Consider the following 21,048-nt stretch of genomic DNA (forward strand, 5'->3'; position numbering starts at 1 on the left):
AATTTATTACAATAATGGTCGTTGAAGTTGTTTATATAAATATGAAAAAGAAAATCATAATACATTCTTATATTTTTATGTCAAATTTTATAAAACATTATTTAATATACTATCGCCAATTTTTAAAAAAAATATTTATGAGACGTTTTTAATTGATTTAATTGAAAAAATCAAAGTTTATTTTTATCCATTTATGTATCATATTCTTTGATTCCTAATTAAAATGTTTAGGTATAAATTTGCGACAAAAATTATTGGTTTTTAATTTTATCAAATATATACGTTAATTTGTATCATTTTTATTTTCATTTTGTATACAATAATACATAAAAATTGATCTAGATTTATTAATTAAAACCAAATATATAAACGTTAATTTGTATCATTTTTATTTTTATTTTTTATATAATAATACATAAAAGTTGATTTAGATTTATTAATTATTTATAACAAAATCATAAAAATCTTAAAAAATCACTTTGTAGTTTTAAAAAAATCGATTTATTTTAATAGCCTGCAGATATTAAAAAAACAAACAATTTTCTTTTCTTAGATTGTAAACGTTTGGTCCATCTCTGCTGTTGTAGAGATCTACAGATGTGGTCCGCAGACTGTAGACATTTTGCATCAGAAAAAACAAACAACAAACAACACCTTAATCTTTATGATCGGCTACTTCAGGTAAGTTGAAAAAAATAACTTAAAATGTGATATATTTTTTATTTTGTACACATTTAGTTTTTAATATTTTTTTCACGTTTAGTCCTTAATATTTTTTGTTATAAAATAAGTCATTATTGTTTTTTTACACATTCTGTATTTATGACCAGTTTTTTTTAGGTTTTTCTCTCAACATACTAAGTTGGATAATCATTAGTAAGTTATACGGGGATGTTCATACTTATGGCTACTGCTGTCTCGGCTGCTTGATTGTTTAGTTCTTGTGGTTTCGTTTTGGTCTTGTGTTCCAAACGTCAAAACTTCTACAAATGGTCACAAATTTTAACGATCTTTATATCCACGCATTCGTATTTGAGTCTACTACAACTTTCATTTAGATCACTTCCGTTAAAAAAGTAATACATTTTTACTTACAATCTGTACATCTGTGAATATGAATGTATATATGAATGTTTCTTTTATAATATCGTAATGCTTCTTAACCACTCCAGCTACCATTTCCGTAGAGAATTAATAATTCCGCAGAGGTGGTACCCATTTTTGCAGAGACCTGCTCTATAGACCCATCCCGTCAAACGTCTAATTTTTGTCTTTTTGCACATGTGTCCAATTCCACAAAACAAAAGACTATTTCCGCAGAGGTGTAGCAATTTCGTAGAGTCTGTCTTTACGTAAACCTTGGTCATTTTATGAAATTCAGTTTTTGTTGGTCATATTTTTCAAACTCATTTCATATTTTGGTTATTCGACAAATTTTCCCTAAAATATTTAACTATTTTCATTTAATTTTATTTTAATAGAACTTGCTAAAATTTAGAAAAAGTTTAGGCTACATTACAAAACAATAAACATTAATTTAACCGTAGTAGATTGTTGAAAAACAAGTTTTTTTAATTAGAAAAAGAATCAATTGACTTTAAACAAACATAAATTTTGCAATTTACAAATCACTTATTCATTTATGTTATATTTAACAAAGTGATTCTTGAAGCGCATAGAGACGTATCCCGCATTCCTAGCTAAGGTGAATGGGATATCAAATTTCTAAATAAGATATTTGGATTGGATGATGTAATTTAAAACGAAAAATTAAGTTGTCTCATAAAGGATCTCTTATCATAGTTGAATGGTAAAAGTTCATATATGATGCATCACCACACATTCATGTGTGTAGAGATGGTTAGGGACACACATTATGTCCATGTGAGTGTTGTATGTAGATACCCTCTATACGTACATAACTAACTGGACTACTTGGTAGTTTGAGTTAACTGTTAAAGTTGTTTGGCAACTCGAGTTGATTGTGTTAAATTTTTGAAACTACTTTGTCAAGTTTACCTATATCTGATGTTGAATTTGTCCAATTTAGTTACCACCATGAATTAATTTTCTTTTTCAAGTATATTTTTAAGTTTGTTAATTCCCAGTTTTAGTTTTTTTAATTTAGGTTTAAAAAAACATTTACTTTCGAAACTAGCAGTGACAGATTCAAGTTGACTTCTTTAATATAAAGTGGGAGTTATTCTCATTGCAGTAGACATATTATAAAATATAGATAGTAGACATGTTAGAATGTATATACTATAGACAAGTTAGAATGTATAAAACAAAGAACAAACCCACAACACATAAACAATCAAAGAACATGTTGATATTCAAGTGATATGTTCATACAAGTTTGTTCCAAATATGGTAGTACTCATAGAAAACAAATGTAATGTAGCAAATATGTTTCAAAGGAATCGTCTCCAACATTAGTCTAATCCATTATTTTTCCATTTTCATTTTATGTTTTTTCTTTCCTTTGTAATATATATATATATATATATATATATATATATATATATACTTTGGAAGATGTGGAACAAATTAAAGAATAATTTTCAAACAAACTTAAAAACATATTTAATACCTTTTAAACAATTTCATCTATGTTTTTATAATGGAGTAACATACTATGACGACTGTTACACCACATTAGGTACCAATTGTTATGGTTTCTTCCATGCTTTCTAATCATGTTAAGATGCCAAAAAAAACATTTTTGGTATGTACTTATAAGGTAGCGGTAACCACCATGAAGGTGGCCTAATGAAGGTAACTAGGAAATTAAGCACACCAAAATGAAATTGCCTTAGGTTTATATCCAACATGCTTCAAACTTTGGGTAAGCCATTGTTCAAGAGAACGATGGTAGGAGAAAACGTGTTTATACCTAGTGAGGTTATTGACCGACTTTTCTCCCCCAGTGTGTTAAAAGGGATAACAATGCTTAAATTGTGAGTACAATAGATGTTTCGAAGCATTCTATTTGTTTGTTGGAACAACGTATTGAGTTGGTTGGTTGATGTGCTCTAAAACCTATTTTGCAAAGCATCAACGAAAAAAAAAACCATGGGAGTCAATGGACTAAAACAAAGGATGCTTGGACCAAGAAATTATGGTAGCGTAATTCTTGGAATTTAAAATAAATGATCGAAAAACTATTATTAGTCAAGTACAATAAATCTAGATTATTCTACATGACTTCTACGCCAAGATAATTACCTATCGGATAGGTAGATTTGAAGAACTAATATAAAGGGAGATGATCATGGAGTAACTCATTTTTATGTTGTGAATACGGTCAAGAAATTACCTATCGGATAGGTAGATTTGAAGAACTAATATAAAGGGAGATGATCATGGAGTAACTCATTTTTTAGTCTTTATATTAAAGAATGAAACAAAATGGCTCTAAAAACTAGTTACTTTCTTGATGTGAATAAGTTGAATGTGGTGGAAAATGATTGGTCATCAAAAGCCTACAAAGACAATGGAAAAGTCTCTAATAGGAAAAAGAAAGGGGAAAGGGGAAAGGTGTAAACCTTGGTCCTAATAATGAAAATTTTAAAAATAATTATAGGGAACTACTGAAATACAATATTTGTTGTGGTTGTCTTTAACATCTGAATATGTACTTTGTAAGTTTGGTTTTTGATAATACCAAAGTTGAAGAGCTTCGTAATGCTCTTTTGGCGTTTGACACATGATGTTATACAGAGTGCTTGGTTTTTTTGACGTGTAAGGTGATTTGGCATAGCCAAGTTATGCATGAGTGAAGGCTCAACACAACCCCATGCATTGTGATTGTGATTGTGATGTCACGGTTGCAAGCTATGGAGGTCACAATCTCTCTCATTCCTACCTTTCTTTCTCTCTATCTCACTTGTTCCATCAGAAAACAATGCAAAAAACAGAAAATTGACAGCAGCTAACCTTGTTTAGTAAGATTCCTGTTTTTTTTCCCTTTGACCTAAAAAACAAACAGTAACAATAACCAAGCAAGATGGAATTAAATAAAGAATAAAAATATCTTTACGTGGTTCAACAAGCTTACCCACATGAGCCTTTTGTATTAGGTTAAGAGATTGACATAACTTTTCCCTCTACAATAAGTAATGTTTTTAACCTTACCTCTCCTCACTGAGAATTACATAACAAAGTATACATGCGCTTTTTAACTTGGGCCAAACAATCGGGCCAATAACTTAAGTTACTGGGCTGACTCAAGCTTAAACTTACCACTTGAGTTGACTACTAACAATTCTCCACCTCAAATATCATTTGATAGACCTTAAATTTTGACAATACACCAAAGAAGAAATTGCACACCTTGATATGTAAAAATCAATCTGGATACGCTATTTAACCGTAGTTACTTACATACCTTGATCTGAGATCAAGCCACCATAGTTCACTTCACTAAATGATAAATTCACCTCACCCTGACACCTCCCCGCAAGGTCATTTCCCTCAAGGGCAATCAACACTGATAAATATAAGGAAATTCAAGCAATGCTTAAGCTTGCCACCTGAGACCACCTTGGTTAACATGTCTGTTGGGTTCTCATCTATATGCACCTTCATAAGAGAAATATTACCATCCTCTATGACATCCTACACAAAATGATATCTGACATTTATATGTTTGGTACGAGCATGATTAAACTGATTCTTAGCTAAGTGAATTGCACTTTGACTATCATACCACAAGTCTACACAGCCTTTTTCAAACCCTAAATCATCTAAAAATCCCACAACCACAGTGCTTCTGTTACACCCTCTGTTATAGCCATGTACTCAACTTGTGTAGTAGAAAGTGACATGGTTGCTTGTAGCATTGATCGCCAACTAACTAGAGCACCATATATTTTAAACACATAAACAATAGTAAATCGGCTTCTATCCAGATCACCAGCATGATTTAAATCCGCAAATCCAGTTTTTCGACATGTATTTCCACCAACGTGTAAACCAATATTAGTGGTTCCTTTTAAATACCTCAAGACCCATTTCATAGTTTCCCAATGTGCCATCCCTAGTTCGCCATGAACCTGCTGACCAAACTGACCGCCTGTGAAATATATGGATGTGTACACACCATGGAATACATCAAACTGCTAACTACACTAGCATAAAGCAAACACTCCATATATGTCTTATCTTCCATTGTAGTGGAAGACTGTCTACTAGAGAGCTTAAAATGTGGATCCAAGGGAGTCACCACTGACTTGGAATCTTGCATCCTAAACCTCACAATAACCCACTCAATGTAGCTTTTCTGGCTCAGAATCTTGCATCCCAAACCTCGTAATAACCCACTCAATGTAGCCTTTCTGACTTGGAATCTTGCATCCAAACATCTCTCTTTTAATCTCCACACCTAGTATTTTTTTAGCAACTCCCATGTCCTTCATCTCGAACTCGTTACCTAGTTGAGATTTCAGCCTATCTATCTCTACCTTGCTCTTCGTAGCAATGAGCATGTCATCCATATACAAAAGAAGATAAATATAATCACCTCCATGAAGTTTCCGCATGTAAACACAATAATCATATAACTTCTAGAGAACCCATGATTCAGCATGAAAGAGTCAAATTGCATGTACCACTATCGAGGAGATTGCTTCAATCCATATAGTGATTTCCTCAAGCGACATACTTGACTTTCCTTATCAACAACCTTGAATCCCTCAGGTTGATGCATAAAGATTTCCTCATCCAATTCTCTGTGCGAAAAAGATTTTTTTACATTGAGTTGTTCCAGCTCCAAATCACCATGAGCAACAATACTCAACAACACCCGGATGGAAGTATGTTTCACTACTAGAGAAATTATCTCATTGTACTCTACTCCCTCTATTTGTGCGAACCCATTTGCTACTAGTCTTGCCTTCTACCTTGTAACACTGAGTTTGGAAGGGTCCTCCTTTTTCTTGTACACTCACTTACAACCAATAGCTTTCTTCTTTTCGGGAAATAGGACCACCTCCTAAGTTTGGTTCTTCCAAAGAGATTGCATCTCTTCTTCCATCACAACTAACTAACTCTCATAATTTCCATTCTGAATATGTTCCTTGAAGGATACTGACTCGTCTTCCTCTATTGAGAGTGCATACTCAACCAAATTTGATTGTCCATAGTGCTTCAAGGGTTGATCAAACCCTAACTTTTTAACTTTCTTATATGCTCGCCTCTGCCTAGTAGAGATCGAACCAACTAGCTCCATCTTCTTGCTTAACTGTCTCATGTTCAATATCATTGTGAATACCACCATGATCTTCCTCGTGAACACAACTAAAACCTTGTTGGCTTTTAGGTTTTATATCAACTACCTAAGACTTGACTGTCTCAATGTCATCACCATTTGGCACCATAGTTGTCGAAGAAAGCTACATTTGATTTCTAATCAAAGGTAACATTTCTACTGATTATAATCTTGGAATCTTCCAAACACTAAAGATGATAGCCTTTCACACCCGATATATATCCCAATAAAATTGCCTTCTTAGATCTTGTTGGGTTTTTATTCAAAAATTGTTTCAAAAACATAAACAATGCAACGGAACACTTACGATTTGAACAAAAATATAACTAGCTTTATTCCCATCAAGGATCATTTTGCAAGACTTAGAAAGATTAAAACAGCCATAAAAGAGAAAGCATAACAACCTTTGAAGTCTTTGATCCTCATAGGAGGTTGGAAGTTGATGAAGATGGCATTAGCTCTAAACTAAGATCTCTCTATAAATATCCATCAAGCAAGATTATAACCATCAAAACATGTTAGTATACACTTGTATTAGTTGCTCATAAGCCTTAGAAATACATACAAAATATATTTTCTAAGGTGAAGTAACTAAGGAACATAAATCTAGCACCAATTTGCAAGAAAATTAAGAAGAAGTAGAGATTTTAACTTCAAAATTTGGTAGCCATGTAGAGTACTATTTCTCTTGGTTTTTCACTCCTAAAGAAAGAACAAGAACAACTTAAAAAGCCACACCCAAACCACTAGCAAGTCTTGCTTTTAAGTGCCACCAACTATAGACCAAAAGCAAGACCATAAAGTTAAAGCTAGAGCATGTTATGGGACATATATTAAACAAATAACAGTAACCAAAGCCCACGTTTCTTGATTTTCGGCCACCATGGTCAAAGGGAAAAGTGATGATGTGCTTCTTTCTTTATTCATGACTAGATGTTACATATATTTATATAGCAACTTTATATGAAAGCCTATCATATATATAAAGTGATTCTAACACACACACACACATAATATATATATATATATATATATATATATATATATATATATATATATATATATATAACTTCATTTTATATAAATAAACTCTAACTAGTTTATTAAGATATAAATACAAGTTATAAATAATCATACTTTTTGATATATTTCATAAGTTCTTATTTCTCCAATAAATATTATTTCCATAAATAATAAATTCCCAATTAGTAAAATATTATTTCCATGAAATAATAATTTTCTATTTAAATACAAGTGTTAATATATTTATTAATAATCAAATTATACTAATAAATAATCAATTGATGGTAACTTGCTACAAGGTGTGACCCTATAAGATCATATATTATTAGCAATATCATTCTATAATGACACTTGGGCATACTAGATCTTTTAATCTCCCACTCACACAAGACTCATAATAGATTGATATAGACGGTGGTGAAAGTCTGGCAACATTTCACTGACCCCAATAACATATGATGAAGAATTTCATTCATTAACATCCAATTCCCAAAATCTCAAAGCCTCAATTGATGTATTAATGTAAGTTTATCAATTATCCCTTTGTAACAAACATCATGTTGAACATGAGCCTTGGATCGCAATCAATCTCATTTGTAATTCAACATTGGCTAACGCGCGTTAGATGTCTAACTCTTAACATATAAGAGGAACAAATCCCATCTTGACTACATAACCCTCTTACATAGTTCACACCATACCTAAAAATGGCTATTATAACTACCCGGTTAAGGATCAACATTTGACCATATCAAATCATAGTACTCCCAATACTTAAGTCTCACTATGTATCTTAGGTGTTAAGGATACAAAGATAGTACTTTTTAATCAAGTGTCACTCATGACTGTGATCTATGAGTTGATCTTGATGCGGGTCAATTTAGTACTAGTTCTCTAACAAGTATCTATGAAACTTGGTTACAACCACTTGCCTACTTTCATCTAGTAAGAGTCAACCAATCCAATTCATATTAGTCTTACTTCATAATTTCTCCCAAAATTATAACCGACTATGAAATTTTGGAATAATAAGATTATTTATGGATTAAACATGTTAATATAAAACACAACAAGTATTAATGTGATGATCATATCCCAGTATATCAAAACATTATGTAATAGTTGTTGTTATAATGTTCCAATATCCAAATATTAAATCCAAATCTAAACCCCATTTCTAGAATAATGAAGTCTCATAGCTAAAGTGTGACCACTCATACTTAGCTTAAGAAGAAAAAACTTTATTAATGGGTATGACTAAATTTAATTTGAGTGAATTATGTGAATACTATCATATCCATATTTTGACTTTACTCTAGGTATAGTTAAATGTCTTGGAGTATATTATTTGTGTTCTTTCATGACACAGAGTGTCTTAGCTCAATTAAGTACACTCTCGAAGTCAAAAAGATTCCTCTGTGATTTTTGAATGGCAGAAATTAACATAGTTTTTCAATGAACTCATTCATCCAATCAAATTTGACTTCAACTTCAAAAGTAGTGTATTCTTATTATGTAGTAGATTGTGTCATTACGTTTTGCTTGAACCTCATTCCAACTAAAATTACTCTTCATTCCACAATAAAGTCATAATCCAGTTATAATTCATAATTATCTATATTTGTTTAGAATTTAAAATCATATGTAGCTCTTTACATTAAGTTCTTATTCTAAACTTATTATCTCATATACATTCTCTTAATTCTTCTAAAGTACTCTTAAAATGTTCTTATAGTCATCCAGTGACTTAACCATGTATGATATGACATAAATTATGGGTTTATTTTTCAAGAAAATATAAATCATTTCATCTAGCTCAAACATTTGTGTTAGGTCCTTTTTGAGAAAGACTCAATAATGTGTCGTGTGACAATGCTAAGAAACCTCCACATAAATCTTAAATCTTGAACTATTTCAAGATATTGTTAGTTCATGCAAAATAGTTTATAAAACTTTTAACATTCATATTTATCCATCTCTATAGATTTTACATTCCAAGAATATATCTTGTAATTCCTAGGTCTTTCATTTTAGAAATACTTTCTGAGACAAGGTCAAACAACCTTGCATAGTCAGAATGTTATTTCAAATGATTAAGTATGTTTTATTCACACAATATTAGGAATATCACTATCCTCCCACTAGTTCTTAGTAAACACACATGTTCATTTTCATTTTGATATAAAAACGCACCTCATATCTTTATATTAAAATGACTATTCTAATTTTGAGATGCTTGCTATATATCCACAAGTGGATCTTAAACATTACACATTTGGTTAGGATAACATGATTCAAAAAACCTCCAAGCTAAACGATATAGATATCTTCTAGTAGATGTCTATTAAGAAAAACGGTCTTTCTTGAAATCTATTTACTATATCTCATATTAAGAATATGAAGTTATAGTAAACAATATCCTTGTTCATATAATCATAGCTACTTATGAAAATGTTTGATCATAGTCAATGTCATAAGTATGATAAGGACCATAGTTAATGGCACGAGTATGATAAAATCATTTTATGACAAGCCTCGCTAAATGTGCGTGATATCCATGTATGCATTCTTTCTAAAAGAATTTCTTACTCCTTCTAGCCTTGCTAAAGAGAGGAAGATTAATCAAGCCTGTACTTGATTATTATACATGAATTACATCTTAATGTTCATGACTCTAAGTTATTTATCAAATTCAAGATTTGATATAGTATTTTGGTAGTTGATGGATTTACCAGAAAATCATAAAGAAGAACTCAATAATGAGAGATTCTCAAGTCAAAGATAATTTCTACCATTAATGTGAACTGTTTGTGTTATAGCTATTATTCAAGTTCAATAATTCTTTGTTGAAACTAGTGTCAACAATTGCTACATTAGGATATGGTTCTTGAGCCACTTCAAGTTCCATATGACTCCCACTTGCTTTGTCACTCGAAGCTTGCTTTCTGTTGACTCAACATTCAGAAGAATAAGAAAACTTATTCTTTGTGGGTTTGTATTAATAATCTAAATTCCCTTTTAGAATATTATACAGATATGTAATTTGTTGGTGTTTGTATTCAAGATACAATTAATGGTGATGAGAAGAGCGTGGTGAGAAGAGCTTGGAGAAGAAGAAAGTGTTTAGAAGTGTTCTTGAAGAAGAAGAGAGTGGTGAGAAGAGCTTGGAGCTTAAAAGCATCTTGGATATGGGATTTCCTTCTTTTTAGCAACCTCTATGAGGTATAAAGTTTTCATTTGATTACTCCATCTTGTATATCTAGTCATTTCCTCATTTAAGACACTTTTTGTCCCAAAAGTAGTGATTCTTGAGCATGGCATGTTCTTTACCCAATAAGTTGTCCTTTTAGAGGTTTTGGAGCCTCTTGAGTCATAAAAATGTAATCTTGGACACTAGTTTCTTCTCCTGCATGGTCTTAATGGATTAAGAGTTTTGGATCTTCAGCGTTGGGCACTTAATAGCCATGCAAGACAATAAAGTTGGAAACTTTATGGTCAAAGACATCATTTTAGACTTGGATCTAGAAAATGGACTTAAGGGCTTAAGAATTAAGATCTTAAAGAGTTGGGTTGGCAGCCAGCTGCGTACGATGGGCGTACAAGGCGTAAGTTGTGTGTACGTTGTCAACAGTCTCATGCCTGATCAATAATCGTGTATGTTGGGCGTACAGCCGAGTACGTTGGGTGTACTCAGCTGGGTTAACTCAGTTGACTTTTTAGGAATTTTGACTTTTACCTGATTTTTATCGAGTTTGACCTAGGGGTATCTTGGGTATTTTGGATTGTGTTTGAGACTTGGTCATTTGGATGGATAGGTGTCGATTAAAGTTGGGATTCGGAGTTGGGACATCATCAGCTATTGTTCAGTTTGAGAGGTGAGTCTTCCTCACGGTACTTGTGGGTCGAAGGCACCAAGGCCGACCCATTGGATTGGATATCCTGTTATATGATAGTATGTGATTATACTATAGAGATCTGTTAGATCGGATCCTGATATATAGGATGTTAGCATGCGGTATTGATCTGTATATCTGTCTGTTGTCTGTTGACTAGTTATATGTTTATCGTTTATGTATATGTCGACATGTTATGGTTGGTCAGATTGAGGCGGTCCTGCTATGTGTTGAATGCCAAGATACCCGGGTGGTCCGGATAGGCTAGGTCATGCGAGGCAATCCAGTCAGGCCGAAGGCTAGGCGAGCGGTCCGGATAGACTGTAGGCCCTGCAAGGCGGTTCAGTCAGACTGAAGGCTCATTTACGCATAATGTTGTTTGTTGTGTTTATACGGTGGTACTTTTGGGGAACTCACTAAGCTTTGGTTTCTGGGTATAGTTTATTGTTTCAGGTACTTCTGATGATCAAGGGAAGACGAAAGCATGACCGTACAAATCATGGCCTTGTGATTTTGGGAAATACTTTTAAAAACAATGATTTGCAAAAATATTTTATGATATTGGGTTGTTTTGAAAAGTTAAAAATTGTTGTGCTTTTTGAGATGTTACAAATATTATTTTATATTACAAATAATGTATGTTCTAAACATAAATAATGAAATAAAAAGAATATAGTTCCAACTTGCTTGTACTAATTACTTTTATGTAAAAGTTAAGTTGCTAAACATTTTCCGGACAGTACAAGAGCTTAATTTGTATTTCTTCTTAGGTTAATTAGCTCTTTCTTTATAATTTCTAGCTTTTTGCTAGTTCCGTGTTTAATAAGCTATTAAAAAAATTGTATTTTGTCTTGATGTTCATTTCATTTAGAGTTGCTGTTTGCTACTGTTTCTTGACTCAACAGGAACATAATTGTAACCAACCCGTACATCTTCAAAGATCAATACAAAGTGGGGTGATGCCTTCGACACAGAAGGATCGACTTGGTCTTTGATGTGGATGATGCTAATTTCAAACATTTCAAGATTTAATGAAACGAGATCAATCAATATGTGTTGCCCTTGATGATAGGCAAAGAAGTCTTATGAAGAATGAGTGTCAAATTCGATTAAGGTAGTGTTTGTTTTTTGTCTGCAGATCTGCGAGATGTCTTCTGTCTGCGCCGCGCAGACCACGCGCAGACATTAGTCTTCGCAGACTGTTTGTTTTTTTGAAGACTGCAGACCTAAAAATGTCTGCGCGCCCTCTTCTTGGCGCAGATGTGGACCAGAGTCTTCTAACATCTTCAGACATCTTCTAGCTTAAAAAAACATATATATCTTTATTTTTTTTAAGTTTTTTTTTAATTTATATTTTTTCCAACTTTATTAATGATAAACAATATGAAAAAAAAATTACAAAACTTAAAAAAAAACATTTGAGGATACAAACATGATATTTTTAACAAATTTATAAATAAAAATTTATTATAATAATAGTCGTTGAAGTTGTTTATATAAATATGAAAAAAAAAAATCATAATATATTCTTATATTTTTTTGCCAAAATTTTGTAAAACTTTATTTAATAGAGTATCATCAATTTCTCGAGAAAATATTTATCGTACGTTTTTAATAGATTTATTTGAAAAAATCGAAGTTTATTTCCATCTATTTATGTATCAAATTCTTTGATCACTAATTATAATGTTTAGTTATAACTTTACAATCAAAGTTGTTGGTTTTTATCAAATATGTATATGAATTAATACCATTTTTATTTTTATTTTTTATATAATAATATATAAAAGTTGGTTTTTATCAAATATGTATATGAATTAATACCATTTTTATTTTTATTTTTTATATAATAATATATAAAAGTTGATCTAGATTCGTTATATATTTATAAGAAAGTCGTAAAAATATATAAAAAATTCGCTTTGAAGTTTTAAAAAATCAGTTTATTTAGATTTCAGTTTATTTTAATAGCCCGCAGATGTTAAAAAAACAAACAGTCTTCTTTTTTCAGACTGCAGACATTTGGTCCACCTCTTCTACTGCAGAGTTTTACAGATGTGGTCCGCAGACTGCAGACATTTTGCCTCAGAAAAAACAAACAGCACCTAAGTGTTTCAATCGATGCTGCGAGATACATTTAAAAATGTACATTACTTTTTATGGTCACAATGAGTATGAAATGTCGATTTATAAATGAAACTTGTTGGAAATTTTAGGCGTGATACAAGATCTTGGTGAGTCTATCTGAAAGGTTACGTTACACAATGCTCTCGAAAATCAGAAGGTGGCTCCAAGTATTCAGAAAGAAATTGTTCATTCCATTACGCAAGAATTACTAAAGTGACAAACCTCAAAAGAAACAAATTAAATGGCAGTACTTATGCAATACGTTACACGTGGAATTGTTAAAGAAAGATTTGTAGTATTTGTATGAGAAGACTTCATTAATCATTATCTCTAAAATCTGCCATTGAAGACTTCATTAACGTACAAATCTATTGTCAAAGGAATACTACAAACTATACAAAACCATCATCTGGATTAATCTTACGATTAAGATTTGCCATGCATAATATACGGAAATCAAAACAATGAAAACGAACAACGATGAACAAAAGTCGAAGCCTTCAATAACTATTCATGTTCAAAGCACAAAATTCAAAGAACAAACACTACACGACCAAAACATAAATTGCATATATAATCCCCGGAAGGTATCCCAATATCGTCAGCAATAAACAAATCCAGAACTCGATCTGCATGTTCAACAATTAAACTCCATTTAATATCAAAACATCATCATCGTCCTTTAATTTTTAGATTCTTCTGTAAAACATTCAAAATTCTGAGATGATCGGTAACAAACTCATAAGATGTTTACATGTAAGGCGAGATCTTGAGCCTCCGATTATGGTGAAAGACAATAATTTGGAGACACGAATCATCTCAGAAATTGGAAAATGGAAATTGGAGATTGGAGATGGAAACAAGAGTAATAATTAAGATTACTTACACCACAACCATATCGAAGAAAAACGCCGATAGGAGGCAAGATGATGGCGAGTATAATCTCTACAAACGTTTCAGCCCCCATTTCTTTAATTTGTGACTGATCCTGTTTTTTTTTTATTTTTGAATTTTGCAGGGAAGCGAAACGAGAGAGATGGAGGGAGAAAGAAATGTCGGTTTTGAGTTAGATCCAACAGATTTGAAAAAATTAAACAAGTGTGTGTTAGAAACGAAAACAAACTCTCGAATACGTGTCAGCTAACAATGTTATGAGGTTGCCACGTGGATCACAGATGTTTTACACGTGGACTTTCACGGGACAGCTGGACATCATCCGTTTGACCCGCTCGGACGGACATTCGTTGTCGTTCCCTTCCGTTCTATAACATGAGATTTACAATTTTTGCTTACGTCGTTAAGTAAAAATTTGATTTGATTTGATTTTTTTTTTTAAATTAAGTGTGACAGTTGGATTTGGGTTGAGGGATCAAAATACATTGATCCAATTTAACCCATAAAATATATAGGTTGGCAGATTAAAAACTTCAATCCAACTCATATAACTCGTTGAAGTATATAAGTTTACAAGTCAATTGGTTGATTTCAAGGCAAAGAGTCGATATGTCATTTTTTGGTAGTTTTTCACAAGTTAAACTATATGTGCTTCTAAATTAATTAACAATTAACATTTTACATTAACTAAAATGATTGAGAAATAGAATTGGAATCTACCAAGAAATAGATTTGGATTTGGGTTTAGAATATTAGTTATATGTGTATTTCATTCATTCATAAATAAAAAAAATTTAAATATAATATATATATTTGGAACCCAAATATGTAACCCAACCCAACCTATGATATAAATGGATTTACGAGTCAGAAATTTCAATCCAAACCGAATTTATTTTCGTATCAGGTTTGTTTCATATCATGAGTTTAGCTTGAGAATTTTCATCCCTACTAAGAGTATATAACCCAATGTATTTTTGGTATCGGAGATATATTCTATTATATTTTTAGAAAGCATATTTTCCGTGTAATATACAAGATTCTTTTGATATCAATATCAAGTTTAATAACATGGAAAATTATTTAAAAGGGTAATAAAATATTAAAATAATACCAAAAATGTCATTGGTTTTTTTATGTGTTGCCAACCAACTATAGTGTTTTTACACGTATGACCATTCAAATTTTGAGTAAATTACACGATTGGTTCCTATGGTTTGGGGTAATTTGCATGTTTAGTTCCTAACTTATTTTTTTAACTCGGAAGGTCCCTACTGTTTGTTTTTGTTACGCGTTTGGTCCCTACTGTTTGTTTTTGTTACACATTTGATCCCTATCTTATCTAAAAAGACTATTATTTAAATACGGAAAAATGGTGGGGTAGGTAAGGTAAGGTGAATGAGGTAGATTTGGGGTGTGTTTATTTAAATAAATCAAAAAATCAAGGGAAAAATAGAATTTTTAGGTAAGTCAGGGACCAAGCACGTAACAAAAACAAACAGTAAGGACCTTCCGAGTTAAAAAAATAAGTTAGGGACCAAACACGCAAATTATCTTAAACCATAGGGATTATTCGTGTAATTTACTCTAAAATTTTATAATTTATTTAAAAAATACAATTATGTTATATATGTAAGTGCCATAACATGCGGATGTATGGCACGACATGTGGATGTTACCTAGATTTTACTATTTATTATATATATTATACTATTAAATTTTTTATACAAGTTTTACTATTAGTTTTTGTATACATTTTACTATTAATCTTATATAATTTTCAAAAAGACATATTGTTACATAAAAATGGGTTCCTACCACCCATTGCGGCTCCATGATATCGCAAGTTTGGAGAAAAGGTTTGTCTTTAACGATGATATTAAGCAGACCCTTTCAGGATTGTGTCGCACATCTTTCTCTCTGTCATCCCTTGATTGAAATCCTTAAGATTTGAACTTGAGACTTTCTCCTATGGGTGCCTAAGCATCGCCCAACGAGCCACCAATGTGATGGTTAATATTAGACAAAATTACATGCTTGGTCTTTGTGATTTGCTCAAATAAGTTAATTCAGTACACCTATCTAAGTATATGCGCTAGATCTTTTTTATTATCCTTATGGTTTACTTTTTTGAATGATTAGTCTTTGTGGTTTCATTTCTTGTGTGGTTAGTTTTTCTGGTTTCATTTTTTAATAAAAATTAATCTAAAATTACTGTTAAACCCCTAATTGAATATTATATTAGTTTTTTATTACTTATTTTCATCTAAATTAATATTATAAAAGATAACCATATCCCATATGTCCCCACCAACTCCACTTATGTTCTAGCTAATATTATTTTTATTGATAATGAAAGATCTTATATGTTCAATAATCATTATAGAATGATATTGTTACTGACATATTATTATATTGCGTCATACATTATGACAAGTTACTACTAGTTGATTATTTATTATAGTAATTTGATTATTAATAAATATAATCAACACTTGTATTTAATTGGAAAATCATTATTTAATGAAAATAATATTTTACTAACATATTAAGAATTATTATTTCTAGGAAATAATAATAAAAGAGAAATAAATTTGTTTAATATCATATGGTATGAATATGGTATTAATATTAATGTTATGTATATAATATTTTGATCACTTTGGATAACCATTAAATTATCATTCAACTAGCTAGTTATGGATAAAGTAATTAGCAATTCAACCTAGACCATTTTCTCATGATGGTGCAAGGATTACTCTTGCATTGTTTATTACTTCACCTATGCATGTAAGAAATGTTTTTACATTTATGTTTGACAAAACTACAAATTTAGTCATTGTGGTTTGCAAAAAACTTTGGATAGGGTCCAAAATGTTTTCGACTTGCATGGAAGGTCCAAAATCAAGGTTTTTTTTGTGTTTTTAGTCCAAAAATAACTTGAAATGACGATTATACCCTTTCACTTTCTTTTTTATTATTTTTTCATTTTTTAAATACTATTTTAATTTAAAAAACAAAATAAAATAACTTTGTGTGTGTGTGTGTTTCTCCTTTCACCTCCCACCCAAAAGGTTAACTCCAAATTCTCCTTAAAGATTTAGTGTGTGGGTCTGAAAATCAAACAAAATCTAGCCACAAATTGGAAATACATTAACCAAATCAAATCAACATAGGAAATACATTAAACAAATTGGATCAAATGAGTTAAGAGTCAGAACCTTCAATTTCTTCTTTGTTTTTCAACTATTGATCTGTACCTACATCTTCTTCTCAACCCCATTCCCGATGACAAGTATCAATGAGTGTTAGTGACCGGTTTCTGGCCGAGAAAGGATATGTAGGAGGGCAATGGGATGGTGGGTGAAAGGTTCTATGGGACAATCAATTTTTGAAAATCACAAGATGGAGGAGATGAAATCAAACAAACATGCTCTGGTTTTCTTGTGAGGATAAAATATGAACACAGTTTTAGAGGACGATAGTGGTGAGTCCGATGAACTTTATCGTCCCCTCTAGATCCATAAATCCAAAATTTGAATATGGTTCTAGAAATTGTTCATCTTTTTTAGGGGGTCATGAGATAAGGATACGTATACATGGATGGAACAAGATTAAAGCATATAGAATCCAATCTCGTTCAAAGCATTATCAAAACAAATCAGGAGCGAAGAATCACAAAAATCGAAGTAGTATAAAATCAAAATTTCTCTCATTACCACCCACGACTAATGTCTTGTTGGTGGTGATTTTCGATTAGTAGTGGCCAGTGTCGGCAGCCACCATCTCTGTGGCTCGATTTTTGGTGGTCTCTCTTTCTACGTCGGATGTGCTAGGGTTTGCAGCACCATCTTCGATGATCCTTCTTCTCCGACGTCACTGATATGACATCGAATCCTGCCACAATCATCAACCTTTGTATACCGATCTTTGGTTGAAATTTTCTTAGCAACTTTAAACCTAAACGCCCCTTCCTCGCTTTGCAATCAACACAAAAATCGGTACTTGGAAAATGAGGATAGTTCGATTGAGCACTGGAGGATTTCTTATTTGAACTATATGTAGAAATCGTGAATTTCTTTTTTGTGTGCTTTCGATCATCAGATTCTTTATGAAAGAAGGGGAATATTGGTTATTGTTTAATTGGGTTTGTGTTTGTTGTGTGTGTGTGTGTGAGAGAGAGAGAGAGAAAGAGAGAGAGAGTTATTTTATTTTAGTTTTTTAAATTAAAATAGTATTTAAAAAATGAAAAAAAAATAAAAAAGAAAGTGAAAGGGTATAACCATCATTTCAAGTTTTTTTGGACTAAAAACACTAGAAAAACCTTGATTTTGGACCTTCCATGCAAGTCGAAAACTTTTTGGACCCTATCCAAAGTTTTTTGCAAACCACAAGGACTAAATTTGCGGTTTTGTCTTTATGTTTTATGGTCTTCACTTTATACATACTTTGATGCATAAAAGAAAGAAATAAACAAGCATGAAGAGCTAGTTTTTTGGATGACTTTTCTTTCTTATTTTAGCAAGATATTTTGTGGTTCTCTCTCCATCCTATCTCCTGCTTTATCTTGCACTTTGGTGTTAGATTAAAGGCTCTTAGCTGCTTCTTATTTGAAGATATTTGGTATATACTTATAAGGCTTAAGAACAACTAATATACATGTCAAGACTAGCATCTTGAAGTGATTTTATTCTTGCTATAGTGGATACATTATAGAGAACTTACTCTTTGATTAGCTAGGAACACTAATATTTGGTATATATATTTTTTATTTTGGTTATGTTTTAATCTTTCCGAGTTTTGCAAAATTATCATTGGTTGGTTAAAATGATTTTAGTTTATTGATAACAGACTTTCATCTTGGAAATCCAAGTCTTTATCTTTCAAGGGATGGTTAACCCTTGTCAAATCCGTTTTATGGAGCTTGTTGTATTAGTATTTGTCTTTATTTAAGGCTCATATGTTTGTCATCATTGACATTCAGCACATTCACAGACGCTTTCTGTGGGGAGGTAACAACGAGAAGTTGAAGATTTGTTGGGTTAATTGGCAAACGGTTCTTACTAGCAAAGAAATTGGGGGCATATGTGCCAGTTCTTTAAAAAACATTAACCTTGATTTACTTTTTAAATAGATTTGGTGATTTAAATATGAGAATTATGGATTATGGTGTAGCGACCGAGTCGTCAGGTAAGGAATTAATCTATTATTATGTTTAGTTCAATTAAAAGGTGGTGAAAGGTTTGTGACTACGTTGGGTGTACATTAGGTATGCATGCCGTACTCCATACATGCATGTCATCGGGGTGAGCCCAGCGTATGTTGGGCGTACCCATGCATATGTTTGGCGTAATCAAGCCCGGGGAAAACCATAATTTTCAAGGTTTGCACCCTATTTAAGATCCTTAAGTCCTTCAAGTGCATCACCCATTCAACCTCCATTTCCTTTTAGTGCTAATCTAGAAATCCTAGCCATCTTGAGTGCATTTTTGAGCTTTCATAGAGTGTTTGGGTATTCTTTTGTTGTTTTGAAGAAGAAGGAAGCTTGAGGAGAAGCAAAGGAGAAGAATAAGCTTGTTGATCTAGAGCGTGTGCATCATTTCTAGCCTATTGAAGGTATAAAGTTTGAAATTTGTTCATTATAAACTTAGATCTAGGTTTAGGGAAGATTTTAGAATCTTTTGGTCCTATAACTTGCTTGTTCGGAGTATAGGCTAATCCAGGCCATTTGAGTTGTCCTTTTGGACTCTTGGGAGTGCATAAAGACATAAAAATCGTATCTTGAAGGTTAAGACTCAACCATGCATGTGTTGGTGACCACCTAAGAGAGTTAGAGGGTTTAATTCATGGTTTGAGTCCCAATGAGGCATGCAAGAGCATCAAGTTTGCAACTTTATGGCTTAAGATACTATTATGAGCTGGGATCTAAGTTTTAGACGTTAGAGCTTAATACATTAAGATATGGGTGCAAGTTTAGGCAGACTGGCCAATACGTCGGGCATACTTTAGAGTATATTGCATGTACTGGGTTAGTGCCCTAATTCTGGATCATCAGCATACGTCAAGCGTACGATCCATGTACGTCACACGTACCTAGTCTATGGACTTAGGAGATTTTTGGGCTTGAGTCTTGTTGGGATTTTGACTTGTTTAGGATTGGGCCTCAGGTCCAGCTATTGTAACAAGACATTTTTGGGATTTACGCCATGTTGGGTGCTCTTGGGCCATATTGGGCCTTAAAGGCCTTGTAGTTAGGCTTGGATGTCTTTTTGGACTTGTATGAATTTGGGTCTTGGTGGGAGGGAGGCCTAATGAGGCAAGGGTGAAGAAACCCTTTTTGCCTTAAGTCAAGAATTATGGTTGGACTTTCGGGTTAGAATATTGGTCTGATGTCTAATTAGGGTTTTATACTTGTGCCTTAGTGAGGGGATTTTGCGAGTCATCCACTGAGTGCGATTTGATACCTTCAATCTAAGGTGAGTTTCATTCACTGTATTAGTGGGTCGAAGGCACCAATGTCGGCCTACTAGTTTATGTTATAGAATGATGGTTGACTTTGTGACAACTGTCGGTTATGCATGTGTTTGCTTGATGGCTCTATGATTCGTTGTTATGGTATTATATGGTAGTGGTAGGAGTGAAATAGACCCGGTATCCGATTGAAATTAGACCGAATGGGATTACAACTACCTATATATGTTTGACAGTATCGGGTTGAAATAGACCGATGTGGATCGCAAGCACCCATATATGTTTGATAGTATCCGGCTAAAGAAATAGACCGAAGGGGATTGCAAGCACCCAGATTTGCTTGGATGTATGTTTCTATGGTATGAGGTA

At 32.4% G+C, this 21,048-nt stretch overlaps 1 protein-coding gene across 1 annotated transcript; it reads right to left on the bottom strand.

Moving 5' to 3' along the window:
* Positions 1 to 13,657: 13,657 nt before the first annotated feature.
* LOC145029347 (Low temperature and salt responsive protein family) lies at positions 13,658 to 14,374 on the bottom strand. The gene is made up of 2 exons (XM_078977907.1): positions 14,201 to 14,374; positions 13,658 to 13,943 (listed from the first exon to the last, which is right to left on the bottom strand). Exons 1-2 carry the CDS (start codon positions 14,279 to 14,281, stop codon positions 13,860 to 13,862), a joined length of 165 nt encoding a protein of 54 aa, XP_078834033.1. The 5' UTR covers positions 14,282 to 14,374; the 3' UTR covers positions 13,658 to 13,859.
* Between the last annotated feature and the right edge of the window lie 6,674 nt (positions 14,375 to 21,048).

This window comes from Lactuca saligna, chromosome 2 (assembly GCF_052625555.1).
Source record: "Lactuca saligna cultivar CGN05327 chromosome 2, ASM5262555v1, whole genome shotgun sequence".
NCBI classification, from domain to species: domain Eukaryota; kingdom Viridiplantae; phylum Streptophyta; class Magnoliopsida; order Asterales; family Asteraceae; genus Lactuca; species Lactuca saligna.